The 17,028-nt window shown below is 47.9% G+C and overlaps 1 protein-coding gene across 4 annotated transcripts in view; it reads right to left on the bottom strand.

Annotated features, from left to right (window-relative positions):
• The window catches only part of LOC136664974 (ephrin type-A receptor 7-like), a 97,764-nt gene that overhangs the window by 55,340 nt on the left and 25,396 nt on the right, over window positions 1-17,028 (bottom strand). For all 4 annotated transcript variants that reach the window (XR_010795192.1, XM_066642502.1, XM_066642503.1 and 1 more), the window contains exons 2-3: window positions 15,666-15,730; window positions 12,639-13,308 (exon numbers count right to left, since the gene is read on the bottom strand). Coding sequence is in view for 3 of the 4 variants with exons in the window: in XM_066642502.1 (XP_066498599.1) it covers window positions 12,639-13,308; window positions 15,666-15,730 (735 nt within the window). In the remaining variant the exon portion in view is untranslated. The remainder of the gene's footprint in view (window positions 1-12,638; window positions 13,309-15,665; window positions 15,731-17,028) is intronic.

The raw sequence follows: 17,028 nt of genomic DNA, 5'->3' as shown, positions 1-17,028 counted from the left end.
ATTTTGATACTAAAACAAACAAACAAACAAAAATACTGCCAAGAACAGCCAAAATGGTCTGTATCTTCAAACATCTGAAAAATAAATGTGCCAAATCTACAAAACTATATAATATTTTATAACCAACTTGTCTGTAAATAGAGAAAAAAAAGTTGCATTTTTTCACTACTTATATTCATAAATTTTGTTTTTATTTAAAAGTTCATTTGTCATTTTGTCCTCAAAAATAAATAAATTCATAAACAAATTAAATAACATTCGAATTTAACTAAGAGAACAATTGCTGCTGCTTCAGAATTTAAAACGCCATACAGAGGGCTTTAAATGTGAAATGACCAGCCCTTGGCACTTATAGTGATAAACATATCAACGTTATTGAAACATTTTCTATAGCAATACATATTGATATTGAATTATAGTCCAGCTCTGGGGGAAATCTAAAAACACTTCTCATGGCTGAACTCAATCAAATCTTTAAAGCAATGTTCAGACTTTGTACTGTGTACAAACTCTGGACCTATTTCAGTGTGTTAACACACGCAGCTGAAGCTCTGAAGCTTCAAAAAAACATTCGTTCAAACAACGTATTCCTGATGTAGTTTAGTCTAAACGCTATGAGCTAATGTGCATCCGGCTAACCACCGTCACCCAGCCCTATTCATCTCTGAGAGATATCTCTCTCTGCCTTAATGACCAGGCTGAACTTTGACTTTTCCTGATAAGCTCACCTTCATCTGCATCCATCAAACCACACTCCAGCTCCAGCTCAATGAGGAGAGGGTCAATACCAATCGATATAGCACCTGTAACTCAACACCAAACCTTCAAACAATAAATACCAAGGTTAAAAGCAGCGCTCCTTCCAGTGTTATGCTAATGAAGTAGCTACAATGTGCTCCATCCTGATCTATATCCAGTGTATTCATCTCCTCAGGAAATTACCACAGAGAGCCATTACTCCCAGCACCTTCTGCAGAACACTCACAACAAAACTGGAGGAGCTATTCAGTGCTGACCACGTGATCTCCACCTATTTCTCTGAGACACGACACGTCTCAATAAAATGTTATTACTTTATTTAACTTCAGAATACTTAAAGAAGGCGGCTGGTTGAACACACTCAGAGCTTGACGATGCCGTGTATGAGGCCTCCAAAGAAAGAACACAGATGAAAAGAACTGCGACAGACAGAAGTCCTCAGACAATAGGCCTCAGGTGAAAAAGTGGCCAGACCAAAAAAACAACAACAAAAAAAACCTTAGGTACAAGGTCAATCAAAAAAACCTCCGACCATACGTTCACTGACAAAAGAGTCTCAGACTAAAACGCCATGGACTCAGACGAACAGGGCTCAGACAAAAAGGCCTTGAAGAGAAAAGGCCTCTGAGGAAAAAGGCCTCAGACAAAAAAAGGCCTCACTCTCTGACAAAAATGCCACAGTCATCAAACGAAAAGTCACCATTACAGCAAACGTCTGACCAAAACGCCTCAGAAGAAAGAGCAACACCTTTAAAACACATCACAATGGAAATTCAAATTTTATATAAAGTAATTCATTCATTCATTCATTCATTATCTGTAACCCTTATCCAGTTCAGGGTCGCGGTGGGTCCAGAGTCTACCTGGAATCATTGGGCGCAAGGCGGGAATACACCCTGGAGGGGGCGCCAGTCCTTCACATGGCAACACACACACTCACACATTCACACCTACGGTCACTTTTGAGTCGCGTCTACCAACGTGTGTTTTTGGACTGTGGGAGGAAACCGGAGCACCCGGAGGAAACCCACGCAGACACAGAGAGAACACACCACACTCCTCACAGACAGTCACCCGGAGGAAACCCACGCAGACACAGAGAGAACACACCACACTCCTCACAGACAGTCACCCGGAGGAAACCCACGCGGACACGGAGAACACACCACACTCCTCACAGACAGTCACCCGGAGGAAACCCACGCGGACACAGGGAGAACACACCACACTCCTCACAGACAGTCACCCGGAGGAAACCCACGCAGACACCGAGAGAACACACCACACTCCTCACAGACAGTCACCCGGAGGAAACCCACGCAGACACAGAGAGAACACACCACACTCCTCACAGACAGTCACCCGGAGGAAACCCACACAGACACAGGGAGAACACACCACACTCCTCACAGACAGTCACCCGGAGGAAACCCACGCGGACACAGGGAGAACACACCACACTCCTCACAGACAGTCACCCGGAGGAAACCCACGCAGACACAGAGAGAACACACCACACTCCTCACAGAGTCACCCGGAGGAAACCCACGCGGACACAGGGAGAACACACCACACTCCTCACAGACAGTCACCCGGAGGAAACCCACGCAGACACAGGGAGAACACACCACACTCCTCACAGACAGTCACCCGGAGGAAACCCACGCAGACACAGGGAGAACACACCACACTCCTCACAGACAGTCACCCAGAGGACACCCACGCAGACACAGAGAGAACACTTAAATAAAGTAATAAATAGTGAAAATGAATATATATTATCAAAAATTCATCATATTCACTTTGGGGCTCAGAAAAAGATGAGCGGAGCATCCCTTTCACCACAGGCTCCAGCTACTTGTTTATCAGCAGTGTTCAGTTTGTGAAAGAACGACAGATCGAATCTGGCCTTAACCAGTGAGAAGAGGACGGGGAGGAGAGCGCGAAGAGACGGAAAGTGAGACACAACCTGCCGTTATCTCAGAGCGTGAAACCCGAGGGGGGCGTTACATGTGAGATCACATATGAGCGATGTGTGTTTGCATGTGTTTGTTTGTGAGAGAGAGCGTGTGGTGTGTGTGTGCGCGTGTTTTTTTTTTTTCTCAAGTCACAGAAAGAACCAAATATTTCAGAGGGACGCAGGTGCTGCTGGAAATGTCATCCATTTTGTGAGGAGCGAAGGAGCGGGGGCAACAAACGACAACAAAATGAAAAGGCAAAGCTGCGGCGACGGGCCGTCAGACTCTGCTCCTTCTCAGGACGCGTCTCAGAGCTGTCTCACGGAGAAGAGAAGAGAGGAGAGGAAACCAAATTAGACAGACATGTTCTGTACAGGGAGGGGCTACTGCACTGAGGGATGTCCCAGCCAATCAAAATCCAGGTGATTTACATAATAGGTCAAAGTGAGTTCCGCTGCTTTAAGCTGTACCCAGTGTGGACACTAGGAGCCTGTGGTCACCATGGAGTCAGTGAGCAGTGTGCTGTCTCCTCCGTGTTCTTCAGGTCGTGAGGTTTTTTAGATCATAAGTAATAACTGCGCTGGAATCGTGGCGTGTTTGTTTCCCCAGAGTTTTGTGTCATTTTTCGCGCTCCAGCTCCTCTCTCCAACTCATAAAACCTTCCCGAAACACAGTAAACACGCAGCCGGGCGACATCCTAATAAACATCTGAGCAGCGCCCGGAGAGCTTTATGATCCAGGTTTGCTCCAGCGAGGACAGCCAGGTCTGGACTAACAGCAGCTCACTGGACTCATCTTCAGCTCCTTCAGTGTGTGTATGTGGGCGGGGGTGGGGTGGGGGGGGGGGGGGGGGGGGCGTGGTGGGAGATGCATGGTGTCAGAGCAGTTCGCACAATAGAAATGGACCTGGTTTATTGAGGTTTCCCACAGGACACGATGGTACCTTTATTTCTGTTAGAGAGAAATCTAGCCACACCCACAACTCCTTATATGGACAGCTGGCCACACCCACAACTCCTTACGTGGACATCCGGCCACAGCCACAACTCCCTACGTGGACATCCGGCCACAGCCACAACTCCTTACGTGAACATCCGGCCACAGCCACAACTCCCTACGTGGACATCCGGCCACAGCCACCACTCCCTACGTGGACATCCGGCCACAGCCACCACTCCCTACGTGGACATCCGGCCACAGCCACCACTCCCTACGTGAACATCCGGCCACAGCCACCACTCCCTACGTGAACATCCGGCCACAGCCACAACTCCCTACGTGGACATCCGGCCACAGCCACAACTCCCTACGTGGACATCCGGCCACAGCCACAACTCCCTACGTGGACATCCGGCCACAGCCACAACTCCCTACGTGGACATCCGGCCACAGCCACAACTCCCTACGTGGACATCCGGCCACAGCCACAACTCCCTACGTGGACATCCGGCCACAGCCACAACTCCCTACGTGGACATCCGGCCACAGCCACAACTCCCTACGTGAACATCCAGCCACAGCCACAACTCCCTACGTGAACATCCAGCCACAGCCACAACTCCCTACGTGAACATCCGGCCACACCCACAACTCCTTACGTGGACATCCGGCCACACCCACAATTCCCTACGTGAACATCCGGCCACACCCACAACCCCCAACGTGAACATCCGGCCACACCCACAACTCCCTACGTGAACATCCGGCCACACCCACAACCCCCAACGTGAACATCCGGCCACACCCACAATTCCCTACGTGAACATCCGGCCACACCCACAACCCCCAACGTGAACATCCGGCCACACCCACACCCCCCTACGTGAACATCCGGCCACAGCCACAACTCCTTACTTACGTGGACTTACAGTTGGAGCTACTGTGTGTGTATATATATATATATATATATATATATATACACACACACACACACGTGTGTGTGTGTGAGTGTTGCTGGGGGTGACCCCAGGACACTCCTCCTCAGCAGTTTAAACCCTGTGATGTCAGTTCTGAGAAATGTGAGGTAATCTGTCTGCACTGAACCCACCTGAGAACACACACACACACACACAAACACACACACTCACAGTCAGAGTTACGCCATCATTTTAGGACACACTCAGACGCGCAGCGCTGGAGTTGACAGGAGCTGCTGACGCCGCACATGTCCACAGAACTCCGCTCTAGAGCCCACGCTAACTCACAAACCCTCCCCACATCCTGCGGAGAGCTGGGGGAGTCCTGGAGCTTCTACACTCCTGCTGTCTGCAACCAACTTCTCTCACTGAGCTCTGACACTGCACACTGTACTTAACTGTGCTGCTGTGCGTGTGTGTGTGTGTGTGTGAGAGTGAGAGAGAGAGGGTGTGTGCAATTGAAGGTAACCTTGAGATTGTTCCTAGTCTCTACCATACAGCAAGACACCTGCAGAGAAGAGTGGTCATTCCAGGAGACACACACACACACACACACATACACACACCACAGTGTGAATGAACAGACAGACAGAGAGAGAGAGAGAGAGAGATAATGAGAGGATGGAAGGAGAAGGAGAGAGACAGAATATGAGAGAGAGAGAGTGAGAGTGTAGAGGCAGCAGATGGATGTAGGTGGCGCTGTGCCAGATAGAACAGTGAGGGTTTCTTGCTGCCAAGCTCCAAACAGCCCCCTGATGCCCCCTCCCTCCAAATAATCCCCTCCTCTATAAAGCTCCAGTTAACCTGTCTCACCTCCGTTAAAGAGACAGGAGACATTTCCACCACAAAGACAAGCGCTTCATCAAATGCAGTGAGGGTCTGATGGCACACAGCCACCACCATCAGTGAGGTCAGGTGCTGATGTTGGACGATTAGTTCTGGATCACAAACCTGCGGTGAGGGACAAACAGGAGACTAAACACTCACACAGCTCTGTTTCTCTCTCTCTCTCTCTCTCACACACACACACACACACACACACACACACACAGTTAATGCTGCAAAATCTCCATCTGCTCCATCCTAAGACTAAACCTGCACACTCTGAAAACACGGAAAAGGACACAGAGGACAATAAAACATCACTGTAACATCCCTCTGTTCTCAGCACTGTCCCCGCCGTCCAAAACTGTCACCATCATCCTCAGCCCCTGGACACACACACACACACACACACGCTACAGAGACGGGACCCTGAGAGTAGACAGTGGAACCAAAAAGACAATACAAGGAGGAGCTCATGCACATCCATATGATCACACACACACACACACACACACACACACACACCTCCTATACACCTTCACTCAAGGTGTATGAGGACACCGGCTCGTCCAATGTCTCGCATTAAGAGACTGTCAAATAGTCTCCACTGGCCTGGGAAGATCTTACAGTAGATCCCAAAGGACTGCAGTGAGGATTTGATGGATACCAGCCTCATAAACCTCAGTGAGGTCAGTCTCTCTCATGTTTTTACTGTAAGAATCTGAAGTAGCCCGGTCTATGACTGCAGAGAACAATACTAGGGCTGTTTATACCCCTCTGGCCCTGTCTTGGCATTGAGCACGCTCATGTGCAGCTGCTCCAGAGCCTCCCGTTTCCTGTAATGTTTTTATATCTCCAACAGAAAAGGATATACACTGCAAGACGCATCTACAAATGTTCACACACACAGTATGTATTTAGAGCCTCTCAACAGTGACACACACACACACACACACACACACACACAGGCGGAGAAATGCAGTCCCAGAGGTGAGAGGCAGACAGATTTTCAGTTTAATTCAACAGTTTAGTGAAGCATTACAGAGGATCAATAGAGCAGGGGCTGAGGGAGAGGGGGCGAGGGGCGAGAGAGAGAGAGAGAGAGGGAGAGAGAGACAGAGAGAGAGAGAGAGGGAGAGAGAGACAGAGAGAGAGAGAGGGAGAGAATGTGCTATCTCTGAATATTCATGTCATTAGTGTTCAATAAAGGAATAACCCAGAGAGACTGCACTAGATACAGACTGACAGCAACACAGCGCCTCCACAGCTTTACACCAGTGCCCTCTCTCACATTCTTTCTCTCGCTCTCTCCCTCTGTCTGTCTCTCTCTCTCCTCCTCAACTCTCTCAAACGACTTGAGCCATCGCTAACGTTGGCCTTTGAATCATTCACACCACTCACTCTCCCTTCCTTTCCCTCTCTCTCTCGTTTCTTTCTTTCCCTCTCATTAGCTCTCCCCTTCATTTTCTTTTCTCTGGTGCTGTCCTCTCTCTCTCACATCTGATCTGGTGTAAGAAGAAACAGCTCATAACGAAACAAATCATCATTATCATCATCATGATTACTAAAATCTCTCTCTCATACACACACCCCGAGTGGGAGCAGGCAGACTGCTGTTAAAGCGACAGTGTTTGAGCAAACTTTCTGGAGGGGGAGCTGCCCTCAGGCTGTCTCTCCTCACACTAACTCAGCCGCCTCAGAATAACTCCAGCTGATACACACTCTGCTCCCCTCACTCTTCATCATCATCATCACCAACATTGCTTTTATAAAACACCAAACTATCACTAAAGAGATGCTCACTAACACAGAAACGTATTCTGTAAAGAGCAAAAATTGCTGAGGATGTGCTTCTAAGGGCATACTGTGAAGGACGTGTTGTTGAGGATGTGTTATTGAAGGCTAGCTGTTAAGTGGTGGTTGTTAAGGGCTGGTTGTTAAAGACGGGTTGTTGAGGGCTAGCTGTTAAAGGCTGGTTGTTAAGGGCGTGTGGTTAAGGACGGGTTGTTGAGGGCTAGCTGTTAAAGGCTGGTTGTTGAGGGCTAGCTGTTAACGGCTAGCTGTTAAGGGCTGGTTGTTAAGGACGGGTTGTTGAGGGCTAGCTGTTAAAGGCTGGTTGTTGAGGGCTAGCTGTTAACGGCTAGCTGTTAAGGGCTGGTTGTTAAAGACGTGTTGTTGAGGGCTAGCTGTTAAAGGCTGGTTGTTAAGGGCGTGTGGTTAAGGACGGGTTGTTGAGGGCTAGCTGTTAATGGCTAGCTGTTAAGGGCTGGTTGTTAAGGACGGGTTGTTGAGGGCTAGCTGTTAAAGGCTGGTTGTTGAGGGCTGGTTGTTAAGGGCATGTTGTTAAGGGCTAGCTGTTAACGGCTAGCTGTTAAGGGCTGGTTGTTAAGGACAGGTTCTTGAGGGCTAGCTGTTAAGGGCTGGTTGTTAAGGGCTAGCTGTTAAGGATGGGTTCTTAAAGATGGGTTGTTGAGGGCTAGCTGTTAAAGGCTGGTTGTTAAGGGCTGGTTGTTAAGGGCATGTTGTTAACGGCTAGCTGTTAACGGCTAGCTGTTAAGGGCTGGTTGTTAAGGACAGGTTCTTGAGGGCTAGCTGTTAAGGGCTGGTTGTTAAGGGCTAGCTGTTAAGGATGGGTTCTTAAAGATGGGTTGTTGAGGGCTAGCTGTTAAGGGCAACATTGATGATTTCTAAAAAGGTGCTACATAGAACCATTTACAGCACAGTCTCCATCAACCTGTAGAACACTTTCCCAAAGCAGAGAACCCTTTAACCACGCAAAAAGAGCCAGTTACGTGGTCAGGGTTCTATAAAGAAGCACTTTCTTTAGTAAAGAACCATTGTTATTGAAAGGGTTTTTCTGAATATTTTATTTCCTGAAGAAATGGTTCTAAGTAGAACCTACTCATATCATAATCAGACGCTGATCAGCCGTTCTGCTCTGGAACCCTCAGAACTGGGCTCTCTAACAGAACCCAGGTCCTGAGAGAACGTTAGTGTTTATTTAGTGTAGGAGACAGATGAGAGTGTAAAATATAGAGATGGGGGACAGCTACATGTGACCATATGGAAGCAACACACACAGCGGGCGAGTGAGTGAGAGAATGTGTGTGTGAGAGAGAGAGAGAGAGAGAGAGAAAGAAAAAAAATGTGTCACACTGCCATGTGGGAGTAAGTGTGAGCAACTGATGCTCTCTCCCAGCCTCCACACACACGTGTGTGTGTGTGTGTGTGTGTGTGTGTGTGTGTGCGCGCCTGGGCTAACAAATGCATGTGGGCTCTTACTCACACTTGTCCATTTTCTTTCTGCACTCTCTCTATTCTCTCCATTTTCCTTCTCTCGCTTTCTCTCTCTCTCTATCTTTCTCCATCGTTTCTTTTGCTCTCCCCATTACTCTTTACTTCTTTCTCCATCCTACTCCTATTAATCGGTTTCTCTCTCTCTCTCCCTCTATTTCTCTCTCCCTCTCTCTCTCTTTCTATTTCTCTCTCTTTCTATTTCTCTCTCACTCTCTCTCTCTCATTTTTTGTTTAGCACTTTTTTCTGAAAGACAATGAATTCAGAAAAATAAATGATCTGTCGTCACACGCAAACAAAGGATAAACAGAAAAACGCCTTCAGCAAGTACACCATGTAACAGCTGACTGTACGGGCCTACAGCTCCCACAATGCACTGCACGTGTGGGCACTGGTCCGGCACCTGCAACAACACGCCTACAACTCCCACGAAGCATGGCACAATGAGAACTGTGAAAGATGACAGCACTCACTCACACCCTGTGTTTATCGGTGCAGCACAAGAGAGAGCGAGAGACCATCATCACTCACTCCGTCTCTCTCGCTCTCTCCTCTGTTAATGTCCAGCGTCAGGGAGACAAAAGCGAGAGCATCTCAGTATCAGTCCTGTCGGGTGTGTGTGTGTGTGTGTGTGTGTGTGTGTACAGACAGATGATGTAGGGGTGAGTTAGAGCGGTCAAAGAAAAGGTAAACTCCAGTTTCTATACAGAGAGGAGTGGGAGGTAAAAGCTGATCTGGAGTCATATTCTGTCCCACTTTGTCGTGATTACACACCACAACCAAACCCCAGAGCAGGACGCCAACTCACTAAACACAGGCCCAGCCTCCGCTTCTGTAAACATGAGACGTGTGGAGACTCAGCACAAGGTCAGGGGTCATTTCCAGAGAGAAACAGTGAACAGAAACAGTCTCCTGTCCATTTTAGTGCATTCCCTCACATCGTCAAATCAGAGCACCCCTAAACCCCCAGAAAGCTCCACTGCAGGGTTCTGTAAAACAACTTAAATGAACATCTTCCCTTAAGGTTGCCTTTAAAACTCCCTTAAAATATTCCTTAAATGATACCCAAGGATTTTTTTAAACCCTTAATTATTCCCCTTTAAACTCTTAAGTGTTGCATAAAGCCCCTTGTTCCTGTGTTTAAAGAATGTAAAAGCTCCCCTTAAATATGTCTGAGATTCAGGAGCCGTTTGAAGCTGATTGTGCAGTAGGTGAACCCTCTGAGCAATGTGTAGTTATTAAGAGAGATTTGACCGTCGTTCAGTTTATGAAGTCAGTAGCGAGCCGGAAGACGACCTCTGACACTTCGCACAGAGCTACCACCCATTATCCGCAGATTTACCGCTCCGGCACACGTTCTTTTTCCGTGATCTTCTAAAAGATTCCATTTTTCCTCCTCTGTCCAGTTCGGATTTCTGTTCCATTTTCACTCCTTTCATTTCCATTTTACTTTAAAAGACTGCTATCAAACCTTTTTTTATTTTTTTTGTAAAACCCCTAAACTATACTTGAGGAAAAAATCTGAGGCGTTTTATGCCACGGGCACAGGGCATTTGCAGTAAAATAAAGAAATGTGCGGAAACTGAGATAACGAGAATGAGCAAAGTAAGCAAAAAACACTCCATCACTCCTCACTGCTGCGTGCTCAGAGTCTGTGTGAACAGCGAGCGGCTCATAACCATTTAAAGGAACAGTTACTGAAACAGGCCTAGAGTGAGTGAGTGTACTATACAGTGGTGGCTCTGCTGATCTGCAGGGCAAGGACGAGTAGTGTGTGTTCGTGTGTGTGTGTGATCGTGTTCGTGTTCGTGTGTGTGTGTGTGTGTGTGTGTGTGTGTGTTCGTGTGTGTGTTTGTGTGTGTGTGTGTTCGTGTGTGTGTGTGTGTTCGTGTGTGTTCGTGTGTGTGTGTGTGTTCGTGTGTGTGTGTGTGTTCGTGTGTGTTCATGTGTGTGTGTGTGTGTGTGTGTGTGTGTGTGTGTGTGTGTGTGTGTAAAAAGAGGTAAAACTCGCAGGTTTCTGCTGACAGGGGCATGTTGAATGTACTCTGTGGGCAGGGCTCATCTCCAGCAGCCAATGGCTGACCAGATCCCACCCTCCAGTCAAAACAGTATCAGTCAGAAGTGAGGCTCACAGTGAGAAAACATTCCCTGAAAAGCACAATTACAAAATAAACAAGTAAATGTGCAACAAACCAGTTTTTAAAACGGTCCTGTCATTGGACAGAGAGAGAGCCCTGCTGTGGGGCGTGTGGGGATTTATCCAAAGCAGGTTACAGATGCTTCATTAAGACCCCAGAACAGCGCTCCCTTTTGGAACAGCAGAGAAAAACGTCCACTTAACCCCAACACGTACAATGTGCAGCACACGAGACTTATTTCTTACTTCTGACTTGAAATCCCTGGAGTCTGGAGCTTCCAGACGGTCATTAGCGGTGAGTCTTGTGTTATTTTTGAAGCCCGAGTTAAATAAACACAGACTAACGCCACCACATCCTCTGGGAGTCCTATAAGAGCTGTTACTGACCGGAAAAGTGTGATATTTGACCATCTGCGTTGAAGTGGCACAGTAAAACAAAGCAGGACGTGGTCAGAAGGGCTTCAGAAGAACAGCTCTGCTTGTAATTATCAGGACTAAGACGACGAGACTGCACCCACTCATCTCTCCATCTGTACACGTCTTCCTCTCGTTAAATCAGGTCACAACCCCAGGTCCTCCCTCTCCTCCTGCACCATGTTTAATGGAAGAGAGGGAGCATCATGCAGGGAAAGCTTCAGGCAATGCGGGATACGGCTGATGCAGAGGGGGTTGTTACACACAATAGATGCCACTGTTTTAACTCATTTAACTTTCATACAACCACTAATACGGCACACTGCGTCCTTAATTATTCACACCCACCGTCGCAGCTCCCTCCTTCGTATCTGCTGCTGCACGTTTGCTAATTTGTGCGACAACATTTACAGCTTTCGACTGCGCTTCGTGCAAAAGAGCCTCGTTCACATCACTCAGCTGTGAACTTAACTACAAGACTCAGGCAGCGACTAATTATACGTTCACTATTTTAAATAATATTCAGCCAATATTTCACTTCCCAAACATGAAAACATGATGCATCCACAACATTACCGTCTCACACACACACACACCTGAACCTGGCAATGGGTGTCAGTCAGTCAGTGACTGCCTCCTGACAGCATTAAAGGAGCAATCTGTAAAATATTTACAGTTCTGAATCATAAAACACCAAGGGGGTGTCATCAGAGATTAAGGAAAGGTGAAGCACTGGCCTCTCCGACAGCACTGCTGCAGCCGGTATGTTCTTTGAAGAGTGTCCTTTCTGGAGCAGAACTCTGTATTTTGGCCTGTGATCCTGCTCACTGCCTAACCCCCAGTACCGTTTCCACACACCGGGTTGCCAGGTATGACACGCAACAGCAGGCAAAAACACCGCACTGCAGCTATGGAAGAGTGCAAGTGAACAGAGGTGGAAAAGGAAATAAAAAAAACAGCCTCGTCTACTGCTTAAAGGAACACTATGTAATATTTTTACATAATATATTACAGCTTCAAAATCATTGTGATGTTTCACTGACCTGTAACAGGGAAAACAGAGGTTCTATTGTCGCTACTGTGCGCTCAGAACTGTAGAAACTTCACTATATAACCTTTGGTGGAGAGTAGGAAATCACCCCCCTCCACGTTGATTTCAGTACAGTGCTGTCAAAATGAATTACATGAGAGGGAGCCCCTCAAAAAACTCAAGTCTTACCTAGTGTTCCTTTAAATTGGAAATTAAGGTGGAAAAATTGTGGCGGCTCATTTACATTTTGCCAATGTTTCAATGTTTTTACAATGTTTCACTCAAACAGTAAAGCATTCCTCACCTTCGCAGCTGCTGTGTCCCTCCTCATACCCAGCACTGCAGCTGCATTTCCCGATAGGGACGAGCCACTCTCCCTCTGCGCTGCAGTGCATCCTGGGAGGAGAGTCAGCGTCGGGCTCCGAGTTGTTGACGCAGACGCCCCGGACTTCCACCAGCGTGGCGAAGGCAGCCTCAGCCACAGTGTCGGGGAACACGGCAAGGTTGCGCACGGTCGAGAGGCAGCGCTTGTAGTACACGCGCACGGACACGATGGCCACGCAGGCGCCCACATCCTGGAAGGCCAGGTGGAAGCCAGTCCGAGTCAGGTGCCCGATCTCACGCAGCTCCGTGTTCAGCTTCATCTTCCTCTCGCCCAGGTCTCCCTGCGTGAAGCTCTCGTCCGCCGCGATGGTGTCGATCTTGTTGTAGCGCTCCTCGCGGCCCACATGCCCCAGCGGCGAGTCCGACTCTGCGTACAGCAGGTTGAAGGTCTCCTTGCAGCTGCCGGCTACACCGGGGATGCTGTTGCAGTCACGCAGCGTGAACTGCAGCTCAACGAAAATGCGCTGGCCGCCCCTCCGCCGGATCCAACCCGTCTGCAGCCAGTTGTTCTGGTTCGGCTCCATCACGTTGCACACCTGGTAGGTCCGGATCGGCTTGTACTTCTCGTCCACGCCGCTGATCTCCTCCCACTGGGAAACAGAAGTCAACAATAAATCACTGAGAACGTTGTAATACATGAAAAAAAGCAGAGGGAGGCGGACACACAGCAGGTCAAGGTTCGATTCCCAGCTCAGGCAGGAACTCACAAAACACCATTAAAGGCCACATGGGCAACACTCCTAACATTGAGTGACCCTGATTTTATCACAGAATTAAACTGTCAAAAGCGGTAAATGTAAAATAAACACCTCTCTCTGGTGTAGCTGTGTTTTCCTGTCTGAGCTGGGAACTGAACCCTAGTCAGATATGAGTTGTGTCCTGTTCCCCACTTCGTTGAGAACCAGGGGGCGCTGTTGTTGCTGGGTTCCTGCATCGCTGTGCACTGTACGCCCTAAAGTTCCAAGTAATTAACTGGATTGCATGATTCCAACTTAAAATATATTGAAAAACACTACATTTAACAAATCAAATGACCTTCAAAAATGTGTTTTTTTCACATTTGTAATAATCTGATTTAGCAGAGTCCTGTTTGTGGTTTTAAGTAAAAACTGCTTTATATGATTTAACTGGTGTCCACTAACGTCTGCCCACGAAGTGTAAGGCTTTAGACCTGTGCTTTATATGCATCCTGATTATTTACAGACGGCTCTGCAGCTCCAGTCAGAAATGAGTTGCTTGTGACAGAAAGAACATAAAGGACTTTACTCGTCAAAAGCGCTCCCCAACATTTCCTCCATTAATTACCCCCCGAGAGCGATGGCTTTCAATGAGATGTGAATCCAGCTCTGAGTCACTCCACTTATAGAGCTTTACATTCACTCGCCTCAAAGTCTGCGCCAGGAGAATCGGGCCGACGCAGGCAGAAGTGTCCACACCAGTTACACAGGACTAACTCTGCTTACTCGTCAGTGAAGCATGGGGAGGTTGTTCTCTTTAAAGCCCTGGGGTACACAGATGTTTCTGGATTTTATTGTGAATCTCTTTGAGACACGGTGCAGAAACACAACTCAAACGCTCCCTGTATCTGTAGAGACTGCCCTGTCCACTCCGTCTCATCACCAGGTCCTACGCCACACAGATCAAGGGCGTAATATGTAAAGGTGTACTTCAGCTTTTTGGCATTAGGCTAATGATCCCTGTCCACAGCGCTTAAGGGTCAAAGCACCGAGACCCCAGAGGGTTAAAGCCCTCGGACCCCAGAGAGTCAAAGCCCCGAGACCCCAGAGGGTCAAAGCCCCGAAACCCCAGAGGGTAAAAGTCGTCAGACCCCAGTGGGTTAAAGCCCTGAGACCCCAGTGGGTAAAAGTCGTCAGACCCCAGAGGGTTAAAAAGCCCAGAGACCCCAGAGGGTTAAAAAGCCCAGAGACCCCAGAGGGTTAAAAAGCCCAGAGACCCCAGAGGGTTAAAAAGCCCAGGGACCCCAGAGGGTCAAAGCCCAGGGACCCCAGAGGGTCAAAGCCCAGGGACCCCAGAGGGTCAAAGCCCAGGGACCCCAGAGGGTCAAAGCCCAGGGACCCCAGAGGGTCAAAGCCCCGAGACCCCAGAGGGTCAAAGCCCCGAGACCCCAGAGGGTCAAAGCCCCGAGACCCCAGAGGGTCAAAGCCCCGAGACCCCAGAGGGTTAAAGCCCTGAGACCCCAGTGGGTAAAAGTCGTCAGACCCCAGAGGGTCAAAGCCCAGAGACCCCAGAGGGTCAAAGCCCAGAGACCCCAGAGGGTCAAAGCCCAGAGACCCCAGAGGGTTAAAGCCCTGAGACCCCAGAGGGTTAAAGCCCTGAGACCCCAGTGGGTAAAAGTCGTCAGACCCCAGAGGGTCAAAGCCCAGAGACCCCAGAGGGTTAAAGCCCTGAGACCCCAGAGGGTTAAAGCCCTGAGACCCCAGTGGGTAAAAGTCGTCAGACCCCAGAGGGTCAAAGCCCAGAGACCCCAGAGGGTCAAAGCCCTGAGACCCCAGAGGGTTAAAGCCCTGAGCCCCCAGAGGGTCAAAGCCCTGAGCCCCCAGAGGGTCAAAGCCCTGAGCCCCCAGAGGGTCAAAGCCCTGAGACCCCAGAGGGTTAAAGCCCTGAGACCCCAGAGGGTTAAAGCCCTCGGACCCCAGAGGGTCAAAGCCCTGAGACCCCAGAGGGTTAAAGCCCTGAGCCCCCAGAGGGTCAAAGCCCTGAGACCCCAGAGGGTCAAAGCCCTGAGACCCCAGAGGGTCAAAGCCCTGAGACCCCAGAGTACATGTTTTAAACTTGCCGTATACAGTTTATTTGCTGAGTGGGACATAATGGAGCTAAAACAGTAATAACATGTTATCTGAGAAAAAAGCACACAGGCATACATGAACAGTGTGTGAGAGAGTGTGTGTGTGTGTGTGTGTGTGTATATATAGGGTGAAAGACTTACTCCATTTGAAGGATACGAGGTCCAGCCCAGCTCCGCCTGGGATTCTTTAGAGTTCAGTAAGACCACTGCAACAAAAACACACACAGTTAAATCCCTCTGAGCGATAGCACCATCTCAGACCCATCCTCAATCAGACGTCAACAACTGGACACAGAGCCCTGGGAGAAACTAGTGGACACTGTGGGTCAAACACCAGGTTTTCACTGATTTTCTAAGTAAACTAAAGATTCAATGATAAAACTTGTTATAATAATAAAAAAAAAGTGTCTTAAATGTTACGACAAATTCACAACGTGTGTTAAATCCAGAACATAAACAAATGAGACCACAAAACCAAGATGAGACCTATTATGAAAATGTATTACACTGTCGTATCCAAAGACCTTATGGACTTCACTACCCAGAATGCTGCAGCTGATCACATGACTCCTAACCAGAGCCCGTTATTAAAGCCTCAATACTTTTATATCTGCGTTTATCTCCTTTCAGTTGCATCTAGACACAGCGAATACTCAAATTAAACGCCATTGTGAAAAACTGATAAACCCACTCTCACATTTCTGATTTGAAAACAGCAAACCACTAGGAATTAAAAACAAGAAAATGCTCCTGTTGTTTGCTGGGGGTGTTGTTAGGGCAACGGGGGCATGTTCACTTTCCCTTCTCCACTGCTCTGTGTTCAGAACTGCTGTTCTGTTCAAATGACTCTGGAACCACACTCGGAAATCATTAGACAAACTGCAAAAAGTAGACCCTGCAGTATCTGCCACTATGTCACATGATTGTGGAGAGGAAAGTATTTTCCTTTAGGAGTGTGAAGAGATTTGGGTCTAACCACCTCCTTCCTCACAGTCCTGGGACATAGGGCAAATACCGCTGTAGGGTTCAGAGTCCAGAGAGTGGCGAATAACGTCAAAGTAAACAAACTGAATGAAGAGGAGTTGACTTCAAAAGAATCGATTCTTTAAGCGAGTCGCTTGTAGCAACATTTCCCAATGAATCATAGAGTTCACGCTCATGGAGTTTTTATTTTTAAAATGTAACATCAATTTTAAAATATCGTTTATGAAAGTTAGTAAGAAATAATGCTTTTTAAAAAACACGACTAAAATTAGACCAAATATTTATCTAATTTAATTAAATAACACGTTTTTAATTTTTATTGAATAAAATGTAAATAAAACTATCAATAATTCACAAAACTAACATATTTTACTCAAAATCTAGGACTGAAGTTAAGTGAAAATCAGCTGCCGTAGTTTATACTGTCAAACAGTTCATACCTCACACACCTAAGGAACCAATCACATTAACTCAGGGGCGGGGCTTTCCAGCTGCAGGTAAGTGAGTGGTGGAGGGGTGG

The sequence above is a fragment of the Hoplias malabaricus genome, chromosome 13 (genome assembly GCF_029633855.1).
Source record: "Hoplias malabaricus isolate fHopMal1 chromosome 13, fHopMal1.hap1, whole genome shotgun sequence".
Lineage (NCBI taxonomy): Eukaryota > Metazoa > Chordata > Actinopteri > Characiformes > Erythrinidae > Hoplias > Hoplias malabaricus.
The sequence above is the reverse complement of the archived record's forward strand: the minus strand, read 5'-3'. Positions and strand labels throughout refer to the sequence as shown.